General features: G+C 41.6%; 1 protein-coding gene across 1 annotated transcript; it reads left to right on the top strand.

Moving 5' to 3' along the window:
• Nucleotides 1–1575: 1575 nt before the first annotated feature.
• On the top strand, nucleotides 1576–22157 carry LOC137375346 (uncharacterized protein C2orf72 homolog). The gene is made up of 3 exons (XM_068042368.1): nucleotides 1576–2256; nucleotides 15929–16045; nucleotides 21252–22157. The coding sequence occupies exons 1-3, from the start codon at nucleotides 1596–1598 to the stop codon at nucleotides 21386–21388; spliced, it is 915 nt and encodes a 304-aa protein (XP_067898469.1). The 5' UTR covers nucleotides 1576–1595; the 3' UTR covers nucleotides 21389–22157.
• Nucleotides 22158–22912: the final 755 nt, after the last annotated feature.

Genomic DNA, 22912 nt, shown 5'->3' with positions numbered 1-22912 from the left:
CATTTGACCGAGTATGGCATCAAGGAGCCCTTGCAAAACTGGAGTCAAGGGGAAAACATCCGCTGGCTGGAGTCACACCTAGCGAAAAGGAAGATGGTTGTGGTTGTTGGAAGTCAATCATCTGAGCTCCAGGACATCACTGCAGGACTTCCTCAGGGTAGTGTCCTAGGCCCAACCATCTTCAGCTGCTTCATCAATGACCTTCCTTCAGTCATAAGGTCAGAAGTGGGGATGTTCGCTGATGATTGCACAATGTTCAGCACCATTCATGACTCCTCAGATACTGAAGCAGTCCATGTAGAAATGCAGCAAGACTTGGACAATTTCCAGGCTTGGACTGATAGGTGGCAAGTAACATTCGTGCCAGGCAATGACCATCTCCAACAAGAGAGAATCTAACCATCTCCCATTGACATTCAATGGCATTACCATCGCTGAATCCCTCACTATCAACTTCCTAGGGGCTACCATTGACCAGAAACTGAACTGGAGAAGCCATATAAATACCATGGCTACAAGAGCAGGTCAGAGGCTAGGAATCCTGTGGCGAGTAACTCACCTCCTGACTTCCCAAAGCCTGTCCATCATCTACAAGGCACAAGTCAGGAGTGTGATGGAATACTCTCCACTTGCCTGGATGGGTGCAGCTCCAACAACACTCAAGAAGCTCGACACCATCCAGAACAAAGCAGCCCGCTTGATTGGCACCCCATCTACAAACATTCACTCCCTCCACCACCGATGCACAGTGGCAGCAGTGTATACCATCTACAAGATGCACTGCAGCAATGCACCAAGGCTCCTTAGACAGCACCTTCCAAACCCGCGACCTCTACCACCTAGAAGGATAAGGGCAGCAAATGCATGGGAACACCACCACCTGCAAGTGCCCCTCCAAGTCACACACCATCCTGACTTGGAACTATATCGCCGCTCCTTCACTGTTGCTGGGTCAAAATCCTGGAACTCCCTAACAGCACTGTGGTTGTACCTACCTCACATGGACTGCAGCGGTTCAAGGCAGCAGCTCACCACCACCTTCTCAAGGGCAATTAAGGATGAGCAATAAATGCTGGCCTTGCCAGCGACGCCCACATCCCATGAATGAATTAAAAAAAAGTTTCTTATTTCATCTAACTCGTTCCAGTCTTTTAGCATATCCCTTTTCTCTTGTGTACTCGTCTGATTTCCTTTTGGAAGCATCTAAACTATTTACCTCAACCAAGAGTTCTTGGGCTGTATGTTACATACGAATGGTACCCTCCCTCCGGAGAGATATTGTAAGTTGTATTTATCCCTGGCGGTGTTAGGCTCACACTCAGTGCCAGTCTTTCGGCAAGATTCAAAATAGAGCCATTGCATTTCACACCAGTTCCTTATCCCAACACTGCTGGATTTTGAGTGTGTCTGAGAGAAGTGAATGAAGGCAGGAGGCGCTATTTCTCGCTGATTGTGACATCACAAAGAGTAGCGGCACCGCCTCTTTATGTGTTGGCGGACTTGATTGGTCAATGACCGGCAGGCTGGCATTCGAAGAGGCGGAGCTCTCCGGGGCTCAGCAGCTTTTGTTCACGGACTGAGTCGGGATTGAGAGTATGGAGGCAGGGAGAGTAGATCTGGATGCAGATTGGACTGAGAGGGAGTTCCAGCAACTAGTCAAAGCCATTGGAGGCAGAGAAAGCATCTTCCTGATCGGGGAGGTGTGCGAGAGCCGGGACCTAATGTTTCAGTTCGTTAATAACTTGTTTCCAAGGACTGGGAAACTTTGCAGTAAACTGTCGGACACGGGGAGCAGTCAGCAAACGATGGAGCCGCAATGCAAGGACTCTGAGCCCGTCAACGAGCGGGAGTTTGAGAGCTTATTGGATTCTTCTACCAAGGTGACCCACATGGTTAATGGGAGTAAGGAGCAGAGGCAGATCAAAGCTCGGCTGATTCTTTTCCTCTTCCACCAAGATTTCATCTGCAACAAGCAGAACGATCTCGTGATCCGAGAGCTCCTTAAGGATGTTCGGCACAGGTCCAGCTCCTGGGAAGACTTGCCCGCTCTTATTGGGGTGGTCCACGCTGATACTGTTACCGGGGAGCTCAGTGTCGCCGTCCGTCTCATAGAGTACTACCTGCGGACAGTCTTTCACCGGCACCCTGGCGAGTGCGTGCAGGCTCTTCCCTTCATTGCCAGCCAGCCAGACTCTATGACCCAGCTGAAAAAGACCACTTGTGTTGTCCTCCGTGCTGTATCAAGCGTCACAACAGGTACCTAGCAGAACTCTCGCCAAATTAATGGCATAATAGGATATTGCATTTTTGTATGAATTGTGATTTATCTTTTTTTGATGCATATTTATTCCCCACGCCCTATTTACCCTCATTGAATGTAGTTTGTCATGAATGAGTGCATTGTCGTTGTGCCAGGAGGCAGTAATATCACTGAGTCACTTACCCATAATTGCTCAACTATTCCAAAAAGGACACGTTTTCAATAAGAGGCAGAAACATGGAACTATCTGGTGCCAATGTTCCCAAACACTTTTGCTGTCCTCCACTGAGATTTATGTCCCTGATCTGCACACTTTAAGAAACACAATGGACTGGATTTTGCCTGAGGGGTGAATGTACAGTGCCAGATGTTTATTAGACTTGCATTTGCTCATGGAGTTCCCATGGGGGTTTTGCAAGGTAATTTGCTGTTCGTGGGACACCTAAGCAGCATGACATTCTACAGAGCATCAAGAACATTTATGAACAGGGCAAGCAACTGCATACCTCCTTAATCAATCAGATTGAAGAATTGTTGTGAATGAGTAGCATAGAATCTGAACCAAGGAGTGTAAGTTAGAATAATGAATTCAATGTCAAATCTGGTAGAAAAAACAAAATAGAGAGGGAAAGATCCGATGAGAGAGATATGAGACAAAGAAAATGTTTTAAAAGATTTTTTGAAATCTCCAATAATTAAAATCTTAACAGAGTGCATGGTTGTTAAAGTTAATTTTCAGTGCTAAAGACTTTGCTTGGCAGTAATTAGAACTTGCCAGACTGTTGAAAGGGTACTTGGACTGGAAATGACAACTATTTTGTAGCGAGTTTAGCCTGTATCTACAAAGGCACTACAGGAACTTTACACCATTCAGTAAGTACATTTGAACCGGGAGCCAGACGGTGAGTTGCCTGTTATTGTGCAGCTGATGGAGGAGCAGGGCAATTTGGCATTTCTGGAAAATTTGGACAGCAACTTCTGGATTTTTGCATTTCACTACCTGTGTGCTCAGTGGATTGCTGTCCGATTAATGCATAAATAATAACATATAAAAATGTATTTAATATTCTGGGCTAACGTAATAGATTGTTTTAAGGTACAAAGCAAAATAAGTACCAGTACTATACACGTGAATGTAAAAGAACATTTGATTACTTGCATTTTTGTCTGACAGTTTGATGAGCCTATGTGCTGCTAGTGGATTGGTTCTCAGCACTCAGCTGGGGTTGGGATGTTTGTCCCCAGATCTCATTTTGGGAGGACTAACAAGGCAAGGGAATATACAATGGTTGGTAGGACCCTAGGAAGTACAGAAGGTCAGAAGGACCTTGCTGTACTTGTCCATAGATCACTGAAGGCAGTAGCACAGGTAGATAAGGTGGTTCGGAAGGCATATGGGATAGTTGCCATTATTAGCCGAGGCATAGAATATAAGAGCAGAGAAGTTATGATGGAGCTATATAAAACGCTAGTTAGGCCACAGCTGGAGTATTGTGTACAGTTCTGGTCACCACACTATAGGAAGGATGTGATTGCACTGGAGAGGGTGCAGAGGAGGGTCACCAGGATGTTGCCTGGGCTGGAGCATTTCAGTTATGAAGAGAGACTGAAAAGGCTAGGGTTGTTTTCCTTGGAGCAGAGAAGGCTGAGGGGGGACATGATTGAGGTATACAAGATTATGAGGGGCATTGATAGGTTAGATAGGAAGAAAATCTTTCCCTTAGCATAGGGGTCAATAACCAGGGGGCATAGATTTAGGGTAAGGGGCAGGAGGTTTAGGGGGGATTTGAGAGAAAAAATTTCACCCAGAGGGTGGTTGGAATCTGGAACACACTGCGTGGAGGCAGGAACCCTCACAACATTTAAGAAGTGCACTTGAAACACCATAGAATACAAGGCTACGGGCCAAGTGCAGGAATATGGGATTAGAATAGTTGGGTGCTGGATGGCCAGCACAGACACGATGGGCCGAAGGGCCTATTTCTGTGCTGTATAATTCTATGACTCTATCGGGTTAGGATCCGTTTTCCCATGTAGAGTTAGGATCTATGTCCCACAGGTAGGCTTAGGATCTCGGCCACAGATAGGTGAGATTGACAGAGGAACACTGAAGGAAAGACAAAGGATAGGTGGAGTCAGTAAGGGAAGATAAAAGACATAGGAAGGCGACTGATTACAGAAATGAATGAACAACACTTTGCCCTTCCCGTTACTAAGCACCCCCCCTACCCCACCATACCTACCAGAATCTATATCATTAGTTGTTCTTGTCCATCTCCACTTCCTTCCCCCCACCATTTCCAGCCATGCCTTCAACTGTCTAGGCCCCAAGAACTGGAATTCTCTCCCTAAACCTCTTCGCTTCTCCACCTTGCTTCCTTCCTCTATGACTGTCCTTAAAACCTATCTCTTTGAGGAAGCTGTTGGTCAACTGTTGTAAAGTCATCTTTTTTGGCACAATGTCAATTTTTGACTGAGTTACACTCCCGTGAAGTATTTTGGGATGTTTTGCTACCTTAAAGGAGCTATATAAGTGTGAGTTATTGCTGTTGTTACACAAGCTTGCAAGACTTACTGTTTATTTTGGTGGATTTGATTGTTAAAAAAAAATTGACAAACTAATGCTTTGCTTTATTGCTAAAGATGATGCATTATGTGAGCAAACCACAAAGAAACCCAGACCTTACACATGAGTTTTAGGATCTTATTGGAACAAAAAATGGTGTGCACTCTGACACCACACTGGCACAGATACAGTGAATGGCCACCATTCAAAGCCTGCAGGTCTTCCTTTATACACATTAGACAATGGAGAGAAACATTGGAATTGAAAGAGTGTAAACCTTTGGGAAATATGGATCAGAAATGAAGTGCATGAACTAAATGTATAATCAATTAGATTATCATCATGTTTAATCTATCTTTGACTGCTAACTCTGATCAAACAGCAAACCACAAACAAGTGTTTGAAATTCACCTCTGTCCCAAACAATGCTGCCCTGACAGACTAGATGGAGACCAGTGAGCTGGACTGCAATGGCTTCTGTCTTCCCTCAGAAGTACCTGTAGTGGCCCAGGCTCTCACCTTAACTCTACTGTCCGGATCGTTAGTTTGACAATCTTGATGGTTCTGTGGAGTTTCTGGCCAATTTTGCCATGATAATACAAGTGATCGGCCTTAATGGGGCACCTGGGCCTCTTTATCTTATCTGGGTACAAAATCAACATTCCAACTGAGTGCTGAGATCCTAGCCCACTAGCAGCCTACCCACTGTGGGAAATGCGAGTCATCAAATGTTCTTTTATGTTTAAGTTGTTGTCATAGTGTAGTAGTGGTACGGTGCTTTGCTTTGCATCTTAAGCAATATGTTATGTTAGCCCAGAGAATAAAATCTTTGAATTGTAGACCAGCTCATCCTCTTTGTGCCCTCTCTGATAATATTGCAGCCCCACTTTTGAAACCTCTGCACGAGCAGAATGAAGGGACATTACAAGATTTTTTTTCACATAACAGATTAACAGAATAACTTCCTATTTCTGGTTTGCTAATGATCATTCACTATTTGTCCATTCAGAACCTTTGATAATTTTTAAAACCTCTATTAAGTCCCCTTTGGAAAACTGGATTTTTTTAGGTAGATTTTTTAAAAAATGTGTTCATTTAATACTAGAATCAGAATGAAAAAGGTTAACGCCAAAGGCTACATACAGTACCTTTCTTAACAGAAAGGCATCATTTTGCAGTAGTCTGTTTGCTTAATAGGTTTCTCGAAGTGTAATTTCAATTTGGGCCATGTAGTCATGGGATTATAGTGTCAATTAGCTAATTCTTCTGGAAATTACATATCAGCCCAAATATGGGGCTGAATTTTTCCAGCCCAGTGGAGATGGGTTTGGAGGTGGAGGGGCCGGGAAAGTAGTGGGAAACCCTGTTGGGATGGCTCCCTGATACTGTCCTTCCTCCGGGTGACTTTCGCAGGGGCGGGAACAGGAATCAGCAGCCTACTCCCTGGAGGCAGGCAGGCAATGAAGCCAATTAAAGCTCAAATCACAAGTCATTTTTCCCCCCAGTGCTGCAACTTTCCCTGCGTTGCATGGGCCTGCTGCTCTGTCAGAACCCTGGCAACGCTGTGGAGATGACCTCTCACCGGGAAGTTGGAGGGCCATGGGTAGCTGATATAATTGGCAGCATCTGGAGGCTGTAGTGCTCACAGGGGTCCTGGAGTTGCAGCAGGGGTCAATCCTCCACCATGAGGCCCCTCACAGTACTACGTGATCATTTCACCATTGAAGAAGGAGGCCTTCATGACCACCTCCATGTTGAGGCATCCCTAAGTCTCCTTCTTCTCCAGCAGTGCTCACCTCTCCTGCTAGGGCTGCTGGCTGGACATCACTGCGGGCCCTCCTATTGGGCCTCTTGCTTCTCTGATCTGCCTGCCATCCTTAATTGGAGGAGGCCAATTAGGAGGCCGCCTTACATTGTGCCACAGGTGTACCATTGCAACATCTGGCTCTTTGAGGTGTAATTTCATTCAATTTGCACAGCAGGACACCAGCCAGCTGGACTCCTGGAGGTTCCTTTGAATATGCATCAAGAGTAGGCTCTTAACCTGGGTGGGGAGAGGGGGCAGTGATAATGACTGACAGTAACTTCTGAATCTAGTGATTGTAAATCAGAGGTCTCTAGTCAATTTGGGCAGAGACCTTTTTGGGAGGAAAAAACATGGTAGTCGAAGTCAGTGCATTTATAATCTACAGTCATTGGTGTAAGGCTGATCTATTTACAGTTCCTTGACACCCTGATGAGCAGTGTGTCTTGGTTTCATCATTACCAAGGATGTCGAAAGGAGAAACAACACATAGAATGGTAGATTGGAGGAGCAATTACCAAAGAATACTTCATAAAAACAAAAGGAAGGTGATGGCAGAGGTAGTGATTTGAGGCTACAATGAATTCAGTGACAGAAAGGAGCCGAGCAAATGTTTTTCCATATCTTGTCCACAGTGTACAAAGGGTGTTGGAGCCTGCTCGTAAGTGGGATAAATATTGAAGTCTTGAAGAGAACTTGAGCTTTGTAGAAAGTTCAAAATTGTTGAGATGGCTTCATGATGGTGGCTGTAATACTGGAGAAGATTTGAGGTTTTCATTTTAGCCAAAAGGAGACAGCGAGTGTCACAGCACTGAAGTATTTGTGGGCTGCTTTTCACCAGGACCCTAGTCAATGCATTTTGGAGCTTCCCTTTGTATCTCGCCACTGAGAGTTCTCAAAAAGACCTTTCAGTAGCTTTCAAAACTGTAAGCAGGGGCTTGCAGTTAGCTATGCTATAGGATTGTTTTATCCATTGGCATTCTTGCTTTGTAGAGAGAAAGTGGGACTAAAAGTGGAACTGTCAGATAAGAGGTCCAGCTGATAGTCAGACATGAACGATATGAGCAATGTGTCTTTAATAACTGAAAGAAATATAATTTCTATTGTCCTAGCTATGAACATGAAGATCTTGGTATCAGAGTTTATAGCATAGAAAATGGCATTCAGCCCATTGTTCTTGTGTCAGTGCCAGATGTTCAAATGGAACCATCTAATTTAGAAACACGATTAGGCCATTCAGCCCCTCCAACCTGTTAAGCTATCCAATGGGATCGTGGCTGATCTGTATCTTAACTCCATTTTTATGCCTTGAATCCATATCCTTAATACCCTTGGCTAGTGAAAATCTATCCATCGCAGATTTAAAATTCTTAATTGAGCTAGCATCTACTGCTTTTTGTGGGAGAGAGTTCCACTCTTCTACCACCCTTTGCATGAAGGAGTGTTTCCTGACTGTCCTGGATCTGATTTGAAGGTTATGCCCCCTTGTCCTAGACTCTTCCCCAGCAGAGAAGATAAAGAGAAACCTCTTCCTATCAACTCTTTTCAAAATCCTAAAAATCTTTATCAAATCGCCCCTTAACCTTCTGTATTCCAGAAAGTACAAGCCTGGTTTATATAATCTCTCCTCATAACTTAAAAGCCTTGGAGGCCTGGTAACATTTCTAGTGAATCTAAACAGCACTCTTTCCAAGGGCAAGATTCTCTGGTGTAGTGCCCAGAACTGCACACAGTACTCCAGACATGGTTTAACTGAGGTTTTGTATAGCTGTAGCAAAATATCCTCCCCTTTTTATATTCTAGCCCTCCAGATATAAAGGCTAACATTCAATTAACCTTTTTGATTATTTTTTTGTACCTGACCACGACATTTTGCTGATTTGTGTACATGGACCCCTAAATCTCTTTGGATCTCCACTGTTCCTAGCTTTTCGCTATTTTGAAAATACTCCGATCTATTCTTTTTTGAGCCAAAATGGATGAAATCCATCTGCCAGTTATGTCCACCCACATCTCTCTGTAATTTTATGCTCTTGTCTACACTACTTATGTCGCCAATCTTTTTATCAATGGCAAACTTGGATATGCGTCTCTCTGTTATCAAAGTTATTAAAAAATATAATGCAGAGTTTTGACCCCAGAACAGATGAGCCACCAAGGCAAGGCACACTGTTGATTCTATGCATCCATGATGTATGCCAGGATTGAGTACTTCCTCTCAAACTGATATTTTATTGGTTTTCCATACACTAATGGGACAAAGGGTTACCCTTTTGGAGCACATAATCTTCAGTAAGATACTCTGAAACTTTAGAAAGAAAGGAAGGAAGGAAGAAAGACTTGCATTTATATAGTACCTTTCAGAACCTTAATCTCCCAAAGCTCTTTACAGTGAATGAAGTACTTTTGAAGTGTAATCACTGTTGCAATGTAGGAAACATTTTGCTTTGTCCGTGTATAAACCTATTTACCTACCTGAATTACTGAGTGGACACCACTGTCTATTTAGAATTGTTTCCATCCATTCATATTCCATGGTTCAAACTGGCCCTTTTGTTAGAATAGCTATCAACACCATCTTGACTTGGAACTATATTGCCGTTCCTTCAATGTCATGGGTCAAAAACCTGGAACTCCTTTCCTAACAGCACTGTGGGCGTACCTACACCATATGGACTGCAGCAGTTCAAGAATATGGCTCACCACCACCTTCTCAAGGGCAATTAGGGATGGGCAACAAATGCTGACCTAGCCAGTGATGCCTATGTCCCGTGAAATAATAACATTCAATTTTTAGTCATAAACCAAAGGCTACACTTGCATCAAAAATATAGCAACTATCATCTGGGCCACAGGGAACAGCTAAATAATAGCCTATTAGTTTATTCTGGGTTTTTTTTTTACTGTTTCACTTACTCTTTTTGTAGGCCACCTGACTCTGGAATTGAATTGTTTTTATGCTTTTCTCTCACTGGAGAGTGATTGAAAACAAAGAGGCTGCAAATGAAGAAGGCAATCTGCCAGCACCATTGCAATCGTGAAGCTCCTCTAATAAATCCACGGCCCTTTATAACCTGCCTCCAAAGGGTTCTTCTGTTGCTCTTCAGTGAGGCAAACATAGAAAAATGGCGGGAAGAGTCAGAACAGGTTAGCCTCTCCAAATAAATGTGGAAGAGTTGGGTCGGCCCAGAGAACTAGAGGTGCGATGTTGATGTAAGAGTTCCTAAGTGAAACAGTAACAGGAGACAGAGTTTGGTATCTTAAATAAATGACAAAATAGCTGGCTGTAGTGTCAGCATTATTTTTTCCACCCTTTTCCATGATTCTATCTCTAGATTTCCTTCTCCATCCTAACTTGACTCTGATTTCCTCTCTCCTTGCTGGTGCATTCCTCTATGCTCTGCTATCTTCTAAATGCTTAATTTGTGGAGTCTGCTTAGATTGTGCAAACGTGCACTTTCGTCTACTTTTACCATCAGAGTCAGGGAAAGCTACTGAACAATGATACTATCCCCAATTGCCCACGCTCTGGAAAAGGACATTTCTCAGCATACTTTCAGAGGGACACCAATGTGAATCACTGGGCAAGATTTTAACACATTCAAAAGCTACTCACTTGCATAGAGTTAAAATCGGGCCCCAACGTGAATCACTGTCTCATAGAGCAAGATGCAGTTTTGATAGAAGGTGGCCAAAACAATGGTATCTTACAAATGGTTACCTATGAGTTGTTCTTAATTGCCTCCTTTACTTCGTCCCTGGAGTTTCTCCATTATGTGTCTGCTTGGCTCAGCTAGTAGTACTCAGCTACTTTTGCTTGATTGGATGGGCTGCTGAATGTCCTATTAGCTGCTTCCCTTTTGTATTGGACCCACTATTTCCAATCGAAGTTTCAACCTAGAAATGGAGAGGAAGGGAAAAGGATAATTTTGCTTCAATAATGTATAAAAATCATTGACTATCCACTGTTTGATGTAAACCATTGACTATATTGTATTTTAACATTGTATGATGTAAAATAGTTAAACTACTAGAAATAACGCGTTTAACCAAAATATTAGGTAATGCAGGTTATTTTCAGTAATAAAAGGAAAAGTAGATGTTCTAATTTTATGGATATGTAGGTTAGTACTTAAACTCTAGATTTACAGATTGTTAAATGCTTTCATAGAACCTTTTAGAGGGGTTTTCGTCTTGCATTTCCTGACTTTGTTTATCGCAAGACTGGTGAAATGATCAGTCACTAGAAGGAGTTGATGTTTCTTTGGTTGTTGCAATCACACTATGTCCTTTTATACTTAAGAGCCTTCTCAAAGTCTTTGTGATAAGCTATCTAGTCAACAATGTTATTACCAGACTAAAGGAAAATGAGCTTTATTTTTAAGGACATGAGGAAATGGCAGCATATCAGAAAACAATATTGTATCAAAGCAGGACCACGGGGATTCGTGTGTGCTTGGGAAACACTGCTGAAAATTCACATTGCACAGGAATAACCTTCTCAACATCCAGTTCTGTTGTTCAATGTGAACTCTGGAGCAACAGGCAGTGCAGAAAGATGGTATTTTAAGTACAAATTAACTGACTAAGAACACACACAGTTTTATTTGAAGGAATGAATCATGCTGGAGTATGATTCTGCTCTAACTTTTCTCTTGGAATGGCTATTGGAAGGTGTATGGGAGTCCCACATTGACTCATCTGTTCTTACAATGTGCCGCAGCACACCATTGACAGAACCTGAGAACTAGTGCCATCAAACAGAGAATGGAGCACCATTTGATACAAGGGATGCAAATTAAAGATGGGAAACAGATGAAGAAAAAAACTATCTGTAGGAAGCATTTAAAAAAATTTCTTTACTAAATGCATGCTGTCATACTGTGTTTCCTTGATGGACCAGCGAAGATTCAGAACTGACGTTCGGAATTTGCAAAGGTCTCTTTTGCTTCTACTCCTCTATAACGCAACCATAGCGCTGCACATTCTAAGAAGGGATGAATCAATATGGCACATTCCCACAGATCTTCCAGTAGTCATTCCGAGAAACAAGTTACTGCAGAACCATACTCCAGCATGATTACTACGATCATAGAGGTAGCTATATTGTACCATCATCAGTTCTCTTTAGAATTAAATTGTTGCTAAACTAGTGCAACTCCTCTTCCTGTTCCAAATTATTTCAGATCTGTTGATCTGAGAGTGGTTGATTTGAAACTAATCAAGTAACTAGTAAAGCCTTATTTAAAACTAGTTTAGAAACCGATGAGTGAAGAATGAAAGCCGAATTCAAATTGAAGCATAGCTGCGCAGTTTCTGTGCACAATATTCAGTAAATACAACCTAGGACAGTGAAACACTTTGAGGTTTTTAATCTTGGTTCATGAGCATCTTGGGTTGCAGATTTAATATCGCAGTCCCAGTGCTGTTTTCAGTCAGTTCTGAACTCCTGTACATTCACTTTGGAGATGCAGAATATAGTGGACTTGTGAATGGGTTCATTACTCGGTTGGTCAGTTGTATTGTACTGTAGTATAAACACAGAAAGTGAACAACAAACAAAAATATCCAGAATAATCTGAACATTGAACATTGACTCTTCCAGGGTTTACTTCTTTGCTTACTCGCCATTAATCATTAATGTGTGGTCAATAACACTCTCTCAATGAAATTGAGTGATTTGAAAGGATCAACTGGAATTCCATTCAGATTGTCAGGACTTGTGATGAACCAGAATCTCTCTTTATAGTTAATTGCAAGTGCAATAAATATTCAACAAATAAAGATTGTGTACTGTTTAAAAAAAAATCCCCTCTTTTCTTCCCTCTTCCCATCCCCACACAACTCCAGCCTCTCAAATAAAAGCTTAGCCTGAGTCTCTGACAAAGGGTTAGGATGGGGCAACACTAGTGTCATTGAACTTTACATTTTTTTAAATGGGTTGCACCTCCAGAACTGTGTTCCCAGTACAGGCCTGGTGATAAGAGTTTTGTAAACTGTGTTCAAAAATTAAGAGTTAGATTTGGAACAGGGCTAATGAAAGGGAGAAAACCACATTGCTGTGGGTCTGGAGATGCATATAAGCCAAACCGAGTAAGGACAGCAGGTTTCCTTCCCTAAAGAACATTAGTAAACCAGATGGATTTTTACAATAATCTAGTAGTTTCTTGATCACCTTTTTATTCCAAATTTATTTAATTTACTGAATATAAATACCCCAACCTCCATGGTAGGATTTGAACTCGCGTCTCTGGATTATTAGTTCAGACCTCGGATTACTAATCCAGTAACATAGCCACTATGCCACTGTACCTATCTGTATCAGTACAATAGGGTCGTTCCTGAGATCGCTCAAGCCCAAGAGATGCTGTGAAACCATTGAATGAATTATATAAAATAATTTAAATAAAACAGTAACATTTTAATCTGTATGAAACAATCCTGTAATAATGCATATAGAGGATTTTTTATTAACCTAATTTGTCCTAGCATATTCTCTTTAATGTGAATGGTTTATTTCATATTTAAAATATAGACAGGATCCAAAGATACTTTTAAAATGGTGTATTTTCTCTTTTCTTGCTATTTTCATTTGCTTCTTTATGCACACAACACATATGCAATACAGTTCAGAAGAGAAAGAACTAAGTGGGAGGCAAAGATTTTAGTTAATTGTAGTATTGATTGAACTATGTACAAATAACGTATAGTTCATTTTTTAAAATGATGTTGATATCATTGAGGGATGAAGCAAAAGGAGGTAGTCTGCAAGACTGTGTAACGCCATGTTGGATTTGAGCTGTTCGCTGTTTCAGCATGTAATACATGGTAGGGCACAAGTCAGTGAAGATGTTTTTCTTAATCATGACCAGGAGCAAATTTCTTCACACATTCCCTGTGAAATGTTTTGAGCTATTTAGTGAAATCAGCAAGATAACTTCTTCACGTATTTCAATTGATGAGAGAACACACTTAGCAAGCAAAAGCTTTTATAGTGAATTATTACTATGCTAATTTATGACAAAATGTAGCAGCATGGTTAGAAAATGAAGAATTATGGCAAATGGGTGAAGCCAAGGCATTCAATTGCCCTTCTAGCATTTGTTTGCACAGCCTGCATGCCTTTGCATATGTAAATTAGCTTATTCCACAATTTTCAATGAGGTCAGTGCCATGTACACAAGGTGAGAAGAAGGCCCTGTGCTATTGGAATTTCAGGCCTCAAAGGTGAATCTTAAAATAGAGGTCCTTTTTTTCTGTTATGTAGACGGTTAAATTTTTCAAGTTTGTGGAATTTCATCACCAACCATATCTAATTTCCAATTCCAAGGGCCTTGAACATGTCACTTACCTGATCTATGTCCTTTTTTTCCTCTCACAATTTCATGTTTGAATCTCTCCAATCAAATTTCCTCCCTTCCACAGCCCAATTCTGCCTGATGCAAATGCACAAACAAAATCCTTTGTGACTATGACCATGGTGCATTATGTTTCTTCATCCTCTGTGAACCTGTCTATCCTTTGAGATTTTTTTTATTCGTTCTTGGGATGTGAGCATCATTGGCAAGGCCAGCATTTGTTGCCCCATCCCTAATTGCCCTTGAGCAGTTGGTGGTGCGCCGCCTACAACTGAGTGGCTTCTTAGGCCATTTTTGGAGGGTCATTAAAGTCAACTACATTGATGTGGATCTGGAGTCACATGTAGGTCAGACCAGATGAGGACGACAGATTTTGTCCCCTGCAGGACGTTAGTGAACCAGATGTTTTTTTTTTGGTAGTTTCATGATCATCATTAATGAGGCTAGCGTTTTATTGAATTTAAATACCCCCAGCTGCCGTGGTGAGATTTGAACTCTTTTCTCCAGAGGATTAGTCCCAGCCTGTGGATTACTAGTCCAGTAATATTACCACTATGCTACCATCCACCTTCATCGACCATACCATTCCAGTGCCTCTCCCCTGTTGTCCATCTGGCTCGGATAGCCTTCATTTGGTTCCACTCTTGCTTATCGATGACATTCATTGCATCTCTGCAATTGCTTCCTTTCTGAATGCTACATCAGTACCTAAGAAATTCCCCAAGGATTCATCCTTGACCCCTTTTCCACCATCTAAGTGCTTACCCAATTGACACATCATCCACAGATATGGAGTTAGCTTTCACGGGCGGCGCAGTGGTTAGCACCGCAGCCTCACAGCTCCAGCAACCCGGGTTCAATTCTGGGTACTGCCTGTGTGGAGTTTGCAAGTTCTCCTTGTGTCTGCGTGGGTTTTCTCCGGGTGCTCTGGTTTCCTCCCACAAGCCAAAGACTTGCAGGTTGATAGGTAAATTGGCATTAGCAATTGCCCCTAGTATAGGTAGGTGGTAGGGAAATATAGGGACAGGTGGGGATGTGGTAGGAATATGGAATTAGTGTAGGATTAGTATAAATGGGTGGTTGATGGTCGGCACAGACTCGGGCCGAAGGGCCTGTTTCAGTGCTGTATCTCTGAACTAAACTAAACGTGTATGCTGATGACATCTTGCATTACCTCTTCATCACTTCTTTCGACCCCTCCACTCTCTCAATGCTACTAGAATAGAGTCAGAGAGCTATGCAGCACTTGTCCAATATCCAGTTTTGGATGAGTCATAATTTCCTCCATTGGGGAAAACCGTTGCCTTTCGTTTTCTGGTACACACTCCACCTCACTCCTTTATCACTGTCATATTGAACAAGATGGTTCTCAAACTTGGTATCCTATCCAAACCTAAGCTGAATTTCTAGCTCCTTCCCGTCACAGAAGCTCCCAACTTCCAACGCCATAACATCACCGCCTCTGTCCTACCTGAGACCATCTGCTGCTAAAAATCTTCATTCATGTCTTTTGTCATATCTAGACTCCATCACTTCCATCCCACACACCCTGTAAATTGCAGCAGTTCCTTTCAATCTGGAAGCTTAGATTTTGTAGATTTTCTTGGAATCAGCATAAAAATATAAATATGCTTATTTTAAAGATCTTGTAGAAATTCTGTACTTGTAGATTTCCATGAACTTAGATCATATTTAAATTGACTTGTAACATTGATCTCCTCAATCAGTTTAAAAAAAAAAGCAGTGGGGATGTTTCCTGCTGTTTATCACGATAGTGCTGGGAAAGGCAGATATTCATTCCTCCTGTTGCTCTTAGACATTGAGCATGATTAGTACAGAAAGTAACGAAAAAAAAAACAAAGTGGTAAATTACTTGACTTTAAGTGAATTGCTTTTCCTTAGTGAAAATAGAAACTAAGGAACTTTTACTTTGCTTACAGATGTAAGAAAGAGAAGAGTGACATGTTTTCCTGGATTTCCTTGTTTCTTCGGGAATACCAGAAGACGTATAGAGGATAGACAAGTTAATAACATTCGGAATGGTATACAACAAGAAGGTAAATGGAAAATGACACTGCCTTTTAAAATTTTAAACTTATTAATTTGCTGGTGTCCAATGGTTGTATGGTGCTTTACAAATAAACTAAATCTTCATGCATCCTTTTTAGCATGAAAGGAGACCATTTGGCCCAATGAGTCTACACTCACTTTTTTGAAGAGCAATCCAGTTAGTCCCACTCCCCCACTTTTCCCCATATCCTTGCAGTTTTTTTTCTCCTTCAAGTATTTATCCAGTTCTCTTTTGAAGGCTACTATTGAATCTGTATACAGTAAGAACAATTTGTATTTATATAGCACCCTAGACAGAATGAAATATTCCAAGGTGCTTCACCTTGACACCGAGTCACATAGAGCGATTTGGGTAAATGACCAAAAGCTTTCCAAAGAGGCAGGTTTTAAGGAGCACTTTAAAGGAGGAAATTCCAGAGCTTAGGACCTTGGCAGCTAAAGGCATGGCCAGCAGTCGTGGAGCCATTAAAATCAGAGATGCTCAAGAAGCCAGAATTAGAGGAGTGCAGATATCTCGATAGGTTGTGGGGCTGGAGGAGATTACAGAAATAGGGATGGACAAGGCCATGGAAGGATTTGAAAACTAGGTTGAGAATTTTAAAATTGAGGTGCTGCTTAACCGGGAGCCGATGTAGGTTACAGCAGGTGATGGGTGAACAGGACTTGATGAGGGTAAAGACATAGGCAGCAGAGTTTTGGATGATCTGAAGTTTATAGAGGGTAGGTTGTGAGCCAGGAGTGCATTGGAATAATCTACTGGTAACAAAGGCATGGAGGAGGGTTTCAGCAAAAGGTAATTTGGGGAGGAGTTGTGCGATGTTATGAAGGTGGAAATTGTCAGCTTTAATGGTGCAGATATGTAGTCGGATGCCCAACTCAAGGTCAAATATCATACCAAGGTTGTAAACAGTCTGATTCAGCCTCAGACTGTTGCCAGGGTGAGGGATGGAGACAGTAGCTAATGAACAGAATTTGTAATGGGGACCAAAGATAATGGCTTTGGTCTTCCCAGTATTTAATTAGAGGAAATTTCTGTTCATCCGATACTGGATGTCAGACAAGCAGTCTGATAATTTAGAGACAGTGGAGAAGTCGACAGAGGTGGTGGTAAGGTAGAACTGGGTGTCATCAGTGCACATATGAAAACCAACGCTGTGTTTTCGGATGATGTTGCCTGAGGGGCAGTATGTAGATGAGAAATAGATGGGACTAAAGATAGATTTTTTTTTTTAAGGAACACAAGAGGTAATGGTGCAGAAGTGGGAAGAGAAACCATTGCAGGTGATTCTCTGGTTTCAACTGGATAGATAAGAATGGGACGGGGCTAATGCAGTCTCTCCCAGCTAGATGATGATGGAGAGGCATTGTAGGGGAATGGTGTGGTAACCCATATTAAAGACTGCAGACAAGTCAAAAAAGACTGGGAGGACTAGTTTACCTTTGTCACAGTCACATAGGAGCTGTTTTGGTACGAGAGCAGGGCCAGAAACCTGATTGGAAGGTTTCAAATATAGAGTTCTGGGAAAGATGGGCAGGGACTTGGTAGGTGTCAACAAGTTCAAAGACTTTGGAGAGGAAAGGGAGGTTGAACATGGGGGTGGGTGGGAGTGGGATGGAGGCGGGCAATAGTTGGCAAGGCTGGTGGGGGTCAAGGGTTGGCTTTTTGAGGACAGGGGTGATGACAGCAGATTTAAAGGAGAGAGGGACAGTATCTTAAGAGAGAACCATTGACAATATCGGACCAGGAAGGGAAGTTGGGTGGTCAGCTGTTTAGTGGGAATAGAGTTGAGGGAACAGGAGGTGGGTTGCATGGACCAGAGAGCTCAGAATATGAGTGGACATTGGAGAGAAGCTAGAGAAATGTGAGTTCAGTGGTAGGGAATGGAGGGAGCTTTAGTGGAAGTTTGGCCCAGTTGGCTAGGGGAAGGGAGGGAAGTAGCAGAGGCAGCTGATTGGATGGTCTCAATTTTTGCCCATGAATTCTTTGCATATTGTTAATGGTGGGGGCAGAGGAGATGGGAAAGTGGTTTAAGAAGATGGTTTGCAGTAGAGAAAAGAAGCCGAGGGTTATCTTTGCATTTGAGGATGATCCTGGAAGATGGAGCAGTTTTAGCAGACTAGAGCAGGACCCGATGGTGCTTTATATGGTCCAGCCAGATCTGGCAGTGATGGCTGAATCATCTGTCCACCATATCTGTTCAAGTCTGCACCCCTTGGACTTAGGGGATCAGAGATGAGGGATGTGCTGGGGGAACAGCCAAGGTAAGAGAGTGTAATTCTTTTCCTGGGGACTGTGGCATCAAAGATGGAGGTGAGGGTGCAGTTGAGCAAATCAGTAGCTGCAAAAATGCTGTGGTGAATGGATGGCCAAAGGCTAGACAATTGTCATAATTGAAGCTGCAATACCAACTATTGTAAGTAAGCTTTCATGTCTATAGAGGTTTGAATGTATGTATTTTAAATAGTCATTTGGTAGTACAGAACTTGAGAATTGCTGAAAATAGAGACATGCTGAAGCTTTTCATCTTGCACTCATCAGGACAATTGCAAGAATACCAATGTAAGAGAAAACAACAACTTTATACTGTATGAGAAGAGTGCTGATTAGTTAGCAAGTGAACTCTGGTAGAGGCGTTGCCATGGAGAATGCACCAGTTTATGGTGACTGACAGTTAACTGCCAAGCTTTGTTTGAAATTTAAACCAGGTAGCGTGACTCTGGTCAAGGCGTTACCCTGAGGAATGAACCAGTGAATGGTTGTCACTTATTGTGTTTAGCTGAAACAGGTGCAATGTGTGTACATGTTCTTTCTGTCTGCAGAGAACAGGGCCCTGTGTATTAATATATGTAGCTTCCAGTACACGCATATGTGCCACACTGCGAGCCCTACTGACAATCTTAAATTGGTTGTCAGTGTAATTCTTAGCACACTGAGGATTATTTAGCAAATGTTGTCCAATGGCAGAATCACATCTATAATGTTGGACACTGTGTTTTGAGTTTTGAAAGCACAGGCTGGTTGGGTATGGCCTGTACCTTGCCCATTGTGAACAGAGGAAGGGACATGTTGTTTTATACGATCTGCCAGACTTTGGGACGTACGGCCTATGTACCTAGCATCACACTGACATTGAAATTCATATATCACATTACTCATTTGTGTAATAGGCAGGACGTCTTTTTGGCTCGACAGCAGCACCCTGTTAGTGTCGAACACCACATGTGTTGCTACTGTATATGCATTTGGGATTCTTACAGTTCCACGCGCTGTAAGATTGGCTGTATCGGCAACCTCATAAATAGGGCCTGAGCCATTTGCTCACCATGCAAGCTTGATGCTGAAATAGGGCGAATCAAAGACATCCTGTGTGACAATGGCTACCCTGATCAGATAATTTCTCGCAGTATATTGTGCAAACTTATGAACGGGCCTAAGGCCGTCATTTTCGGCCTTAAAAAGTGCCCAGTCTACCTCAAATTACCCTGCAAGGGTAATGTATTCCAAAAATTTGAACAACAGGTGAGGCTAGCTGTTTCACGCTGCTACAATGCAGTCGCAACATGTGTGGTGTTCACCACTAACAGGATGCTGCCATCAAGCCAAAAAAAGACATCCTGCCTATCTCACAGATGAGTAATGTGATATATGAATTTCAATGTCAGTGTGATGCTAGGTATGTAAGTCGTATGTCCCAAAGACTGGCGGATCGTATCAAACAACATATCCCTTCCACAGTTCACAATGGGCAAGGTACAGGCCGTACCCATCCAGCCCATGCTTGTAAAACTAAAAATGGTGTCCAACATTAGATGTGATTCCGCCATTGGACAACGTTTGCTAAATAATCCTCAGTGTGCTAAGAATTACGCTGACACCCAGTTTAAGATTGTCAGTAGGGCTCGCAGTTTGGTGCATTTGCGCGTACTGGAAGTTACATATATTAATATACAGGGCCCTGTTCTTTGTAGGCAGAAAGGACATGTACAGACATGGTGCCTGTTTCAGCTAAAAACAATGTGACAGCCATTCACTGGTTTATTCCTCGGAGTAATGCCTTGACTAATCAGAGTCACGCTAACTGGTCTAAATTTCAAACAAAGCTTGGCAGTTAATTGTCAGTCACCGTAAACTGGTGCATTCTCCATGGCATTGCCTCTACCAATCAGAGTTCACTTGCCAACCAATCAGCACTTTCTTCTCATACTGTATAAAGTGGTTGTTTTGCCTTACATTGGTATTCTTGCAGATTGTCTTGAGTGCAAGACGAAAAGCTTCGACAACATGTCTCTATTTTTAGCAATACGCATGTAATTTAATTGTCTTCTCTGTGTATTAGAAGTGTTTGTGCTGTGTTTAATCCATGTTAACTGTTCGTTTAGCTCTGGCTGATAAATCTAATTGTTCTGCCCAGCTGCTGTCCCAGTTGAAATGTTAAGTCTGAGCTAAACTGGAATCTTTAATTTCTTTAAAAAAAAAAATTGTTTGTGGGATGTGGCCATTGCAGTAAGTTTTGCCCTCAGTTATTCAGCAGTGCAGGGTGCAGTTATGTATAAGCTAGAATGGGTAGTGGTGGTAGGTTTGCTTCCCTGAAGATAGGTGTTTATGACACTTTGATTATATTCAAGTGCTAACCTCTGAGTTGCCAGTCTAGTATCATAACTAGGCTAGCGGACACAGCTAGAATTTCATCCTTAGCAGATCAGAACACCATGTCCTCTGTCCAAACTAACATTAGAGTCTGGGGGAAATCTGTGTTCAAATCCAACCCAGAATGATGGGTTAAATGTTTTCACTTTCTGATTGCTGCAAGGATTCTCTGTAAAAACGAGTTGGGGCTATTTTCATCCAATTCCCAGTGAATGTTGCTTCTTAGCATAAAGCTGTTATTAATTGGCAATTTTGTGCTTATAGAATGACTGTGGGGAATGGAAAAGTATCTCAGTCGTCCAGGGGGTCTTCTGAGGTTAGACTGAAACACATTGTTGGGACAGAGTAGGAGGAGTTTTACTCTGCATTGCTGCAGAGAAACTGGAATTATTTCATTCCTCATTCTGTTGTCCCTCATATTGATGAGCTCAAGTCAAATGGACTGAAAAAAACATTGAAAATATAGCATGATCGTAAATCTGGCTTTGAAATAAATTATAATTGTGGGATCATATTGTAAATACTTACATCTTGTTTTTTTTCAGGAATATCCAAGAATGCTGTGACAGATGCTGCTTCACAACAATTGATAGTGGGTCCATCCATGGTTGATGGCTGTAAAAATGACCTACAGATTGACTCTAGTGAAAATAATGGACTGAATATGGAAACTGAAGTTTAAATGATCTTTATAAACACTATATTTTCTACGTCTGCACATTTATTAAGGAGTACCAGAACATGCTGAGAAAAACAAATTAAATACTTGATTTTCCAGATTCCATTTCCCCTTTTTTCTTTCCAGTGTATTGATTGGGGAGAGTTGCTGGTCTGGATTATGTGAACAAATGTTTTATTGAAATATGATGGTGTTGTAGTTCACATGGTTGACTTAACCTATCATCAGAAGGTATGTGTATTCGGTTTCAGTTTTGTCTTTCACTCAACCAAATTCACCAGCTATAAAAATGGGAGGAGAGTCCTTACATAGTGCAGCTGACCATTTTTGAATCGACTCCTTTGCCGAAGATATGTTGACAACGATAGAGAGAAGTCTTCATGGCAGACTTCTGCCAGATGATCAAATGTATAAAAACTGAAAAAGGTTTGCCTGAAAATATTTAAAATCCCTTCCTCTTCTGTCACCCATATTTTTTTATTTAATACACCTGAATGAAAATTTATCCAGTGAACATGGGTAGGTTCATATTGATAAGACCAGAATTTTATAACACTTTTAAAATATTTTTAAAAGACCAGTTTACCAGTTCAGTGCCTATCCGCAAGCTTTTACTACAATATGCCACTGCAGTAGTTTTTTTTTTGTGAGTTTATTCCAGTTAGTTCTTGTTTCTGTTTGCTCACAAAAGAAATATTGCCTTTGTCTTTTTAAAATAACTTTACTAGAGGATTATTTTTTTACGAATACATGGTTACTTATAAAGATAATACCCATCTGTTTAGACTTTGAGAATGGTTTGAATCAACATAAAATTACAATATAAATTTTGATGGCACTGATGGGCTGAAATTAAAACATCTGTCTGCATTCAGATAATTCTGTGTAAAGAATGAAATCATTTTTTTGGGAATGTAAAATAAGGAAGAACAACAACCATTGCAAAAAGCTCAACTCAACAAAGTCACCTACTCTAAAGAGAGGGAAGAAAATTAGCACAAAGCCACCCACCTGAGCTCATGCACTTGTCATGACTAAGGTGGGAGAAATGCACTGTTAATTTAGTCCCACTTCTCCACAGGTCACAGTGTATCAATAAATTTTCCCACCAACCGAAGAATAGCCAATTCAAACTCTATTTTTTCCCCCCAGAATAAAGCACGCCCAACCAGATTCTTTAAACAACATTAACTATTTATTAGAAAAAAAGTCTTAACCACTAATGAGATATATCTATACATATATGAAAGCTCCTCATTTCCCTAGCCCTCATGCACACACACATTCTTAAAAAATATGGTTAACGGTTTACAGCTGTTTCTCAGGAATAATATAAATCAGTTTGTCACATTCTGGTAGGAACTTCTTTGGTTGGGTGAGGTGTCCCAAAGTCAAATAGTTGGATGCCACTCGAAGTCTCTCCAGGCGAGATTGATGAACAGCCTGTGATGGGTAGGTGTTCAAGGCAATTTGACTACAGCAGGCGTCACATAGGTCTTTCAGCAGGGGTGTAGCACCATGTCTGCT

Source organism: Heterodontus francisci, chromosome 11 (assembly GCF_036365525.1).
Source record: "Heterodontus francisci isolate sHetFra1 chromosome 11, sHetFra1.hap1, whole genome shotgun sequence".
NCBI lineage: Eukaryota > Metazoa > Chordata > Chondrichthyes > Heterodontiformes > Heterodontidae > Heterodontus > Heterodontus francisci.
Note: the sequence above shows the minus strand (reverse complement) of the source record. Positions and strands in the feature narration are given on the sequence as shown.

Coding starts and splice junctions, on each gene's coding strand:
- LOC137375346 (XM_068042368.1), top strand. CDS start 1,596: ATGGAGGCAGGGAGAGTAGATCTGGATGCAGATTGGACTGAGAGGGAG. Junction 2,257..15,928: donor TGTATCAAGCGTCACAACAG/GTACCTAGCAGA, acceptor CTTTGCTTACAG/ATGTAAGAAAGAGAAGAGTG. Junction 16,046..21,251: donor GAATGGTATACAACAAGAAG/GTAAATGGAAAA, acceptor GTTTTTTTTCAG/GAATATCCAAGAATGCTGTG.